Source organism: Merops nubicus, unplaced genomic scaffold (genome assembly GCF_000691845.1).
Source record: "Merops nubicus isolate BGI_N331 unplaced genomic scaffold, ASM69184v1 scaffold36544, whole genome shotgun sequence".
NCBI lineage: Eukaryota > Metazoa > Chordata > Aves > Coraciiformes > Meropidae > Merops > Merops nubicus.
Genome location: NW_008606902.1, coordinates 1 through 2,259, shown reverse-complemented (window position 1 = coordinate 2,259; position 2,259 = coordinate 1). Strand labels below are relative to the sequence as shown.

At 61.8% G+C, this 2,259-nt stretch overlaps 1 protein-coding gene across 1 annotated transcript; it reads right to left on the bottom strand.

The window, feature by feature from the left end:
* Positions 1-65: 65 nt before the first annotated feature.
* Positions 66-1,885, bottom strand: LAMTOR1 (late endosomal/lysosomal adaptor, MAPK and MTOR activator 1; the record flags this gene model as incomplete). Its single annotated transcript, XM_008939793.1, has 3 exons — positions 66-158; positions 1,550-1,676; positions 1,778-1,885. Coding segments are annotated over 3 exons (328 nt in total), but the record flags the coding sequence as incomplete, so codon positions are not given.
* Between the last annotated feature and the right edge of the window lie 374 nt (positions 1,886-2,259).

The window sequence follows — 2,259 nt, the reverse complement described above, 5'->3', positions numbered from 1 at the left end:
AGTGGCGGCGCCGTGCCAGGGAGGCCGCGGCAGTGCCAGTGGAGCCGCGGCGGTGCCGGGGGGGTTCAGGGGATGCCAAACTGTACAACCAGTTCTTCTTTGGCGTCGACCCGGATCTGGGAGAGGGCGCTGAAGGCGTAGGCGGCTATCCGGGACACCTGCGGGACCCAGCACCCCCGTCACCGCCACCGCGGTCACCGGCAGGGGCGCACCACAGGGAAGCTCCCGGAGGGACTGGGAGCTGGGGTGGTGCTGAGATCCATCACAGCGTGGATTTGGTTGGGAGAGACCTTCAAAGTCTCTTTGAGGTTTGGGAAGGTCACAGGAGGATCTCCCCTGGGGCTTCTCCTCTCCAGGGTGGACACCCCCAGGTCCCTCAGATGCTCCTCACCACACCTGGGCTCTAGACCTTTTCCCAGCTTCAACTAGAGCAGGTTGCTCAGAGCCCCGGCCAACCTCCCCTGGAATGGTTCCAGGGATGGGGCAGCGACCACCTCTCGGGGCAGCCTGGGCCAGGGGCTCACCACCCTCAGTGTGAAACATTTCTCCCTTCTCTCTGGTCTCAATCTCCCTCTTTGAGTTTCAAACCATCCCCCCTTGTCCTGTCCCAACAGGCCCTGTGAAAAGGTCCCTTAAAGCCCAACTCTCTCCTGCTGGGCTCCCAGCAGAGGGGTTTGTAGAACTACAGAATCATTCTGGTTGGAGAAGACCTTTAAGGTTGAGTCCAGCTGTTACCCAGAGCTGCTGGGTCACCACTACACCACATCTGGAGCTCCAGGTGCCTCTTCATGGCAACAGCAATTAAAGCATTGCCACCCATTCCGGCATCTCTCCAGGACCTTCCCTCCCACCTCTTCTTCTGCCTTTTCCTTTTGAGGCTTTTCAGACTTTCCACTGTGCTACCCAACCACTTGGAGCTCCTACCTCAGGAGAAGGTTACGAGGCCACATGGGACCTGGCAGAAAGCTGGGGGGGACACACTATTTCACAGGGCCTGTTGGGGCAGGACAAGGGGGGACGGTCTGAAATTCAAAGTTTGATTGCGACCAGAGAGAAATGTTTGGCACTGAGGGTGGTGAGCCCTTGGCCTAGGTTGCCCCGGGAGGTGGTCACTGCCCCATGCCTGGAACCATTCCAGGGGAGGTTGGCCGGGGCTCTGAGCAACCTGCTCTAGTTGCAGATGTCCCTGCTCCCTGCAGGGGGGTTGGACTGGATGCCCTTGAAAGGTCCCTACTCACACAAGCCATTCCATGATTCCATCTCTACCTCACCCACCCACACCATGACTCCCACCCAAACCCCCCCAGAAGCCCGATTTCCACCCCATGGTCTCCACATCCCTCTGGTGGGGCTGCACCGAGCTCCTGAAGGCACCACGACCAGCCCTTGGAGGAGCCTCTAGCATAGCCCTGGACAACCCAGCGCTCCCATCGCCACCACCTCGGCCAGCAAAGCCAGCACCACAAACACGGAGACCTCAACCCCGCCTCCCTGAGGAGCACCAAGGGGGTCCCAGCCAGTGAGCCCCCCACCCCAGAGCCCCCCTCACCTGCTGGAGGTCTGCGAAGGGGACGGGGTCGCTGGCAAGCACTTGGTGGGGCTGGTTGGTGAGGGACGGCACCGGCGGGAGCTTCTTCCAGCGCGTCAGGGAGCCGCTGTGCACGGCCAGGCGCGTGCTGCCCGAGGGACAGGTGCTGACGGCACCGGGGGCAAACCGGGGCCCCAAACCCCCCAAAATTCTGCCCCAGGAGGGTTCTGGGGTGCTGCGAGGACCCACCTGTACTGCCGGGCTCTGTCCATGTACTCGTGCTGCTCCATCCCCTGGGAGTCCGCCGCTGACACGTCAATGATATTGCTGCCGAGACACGGGGTCCTGCTGCCAACACTGCGGGGTCCCCCACCCTGAGGTGTCCCCCACCCATAAACCCACCGTCTGGGGTCCTCCCAGGCAGCAGGACACGGTCCTGCCCCATCACCACCTCCACAGCCCAAAAGGAGTGACCAGTTCCGCCCAGCATGGAGCTAGAGGAAGTTCCCTAGCCCAGTGGCCAAGGGGCCACCTCACAGCCAGGGTCTGGTCTCTGCAGGGACCAAGAGCAGAGAGATGGAGTTGGCCACCAGAAGCTCCAGCCCCTGGATCCTGCAGCCCAGCAGAGCTCAGTGAGGCTGGGCACAGGACAACCATGGAGTCATGGAATAATAGTGGCTGGAAGAGACCTCTGAGATGATGGGGGTCAGTTGTTCCCCAGCACTGCCAGG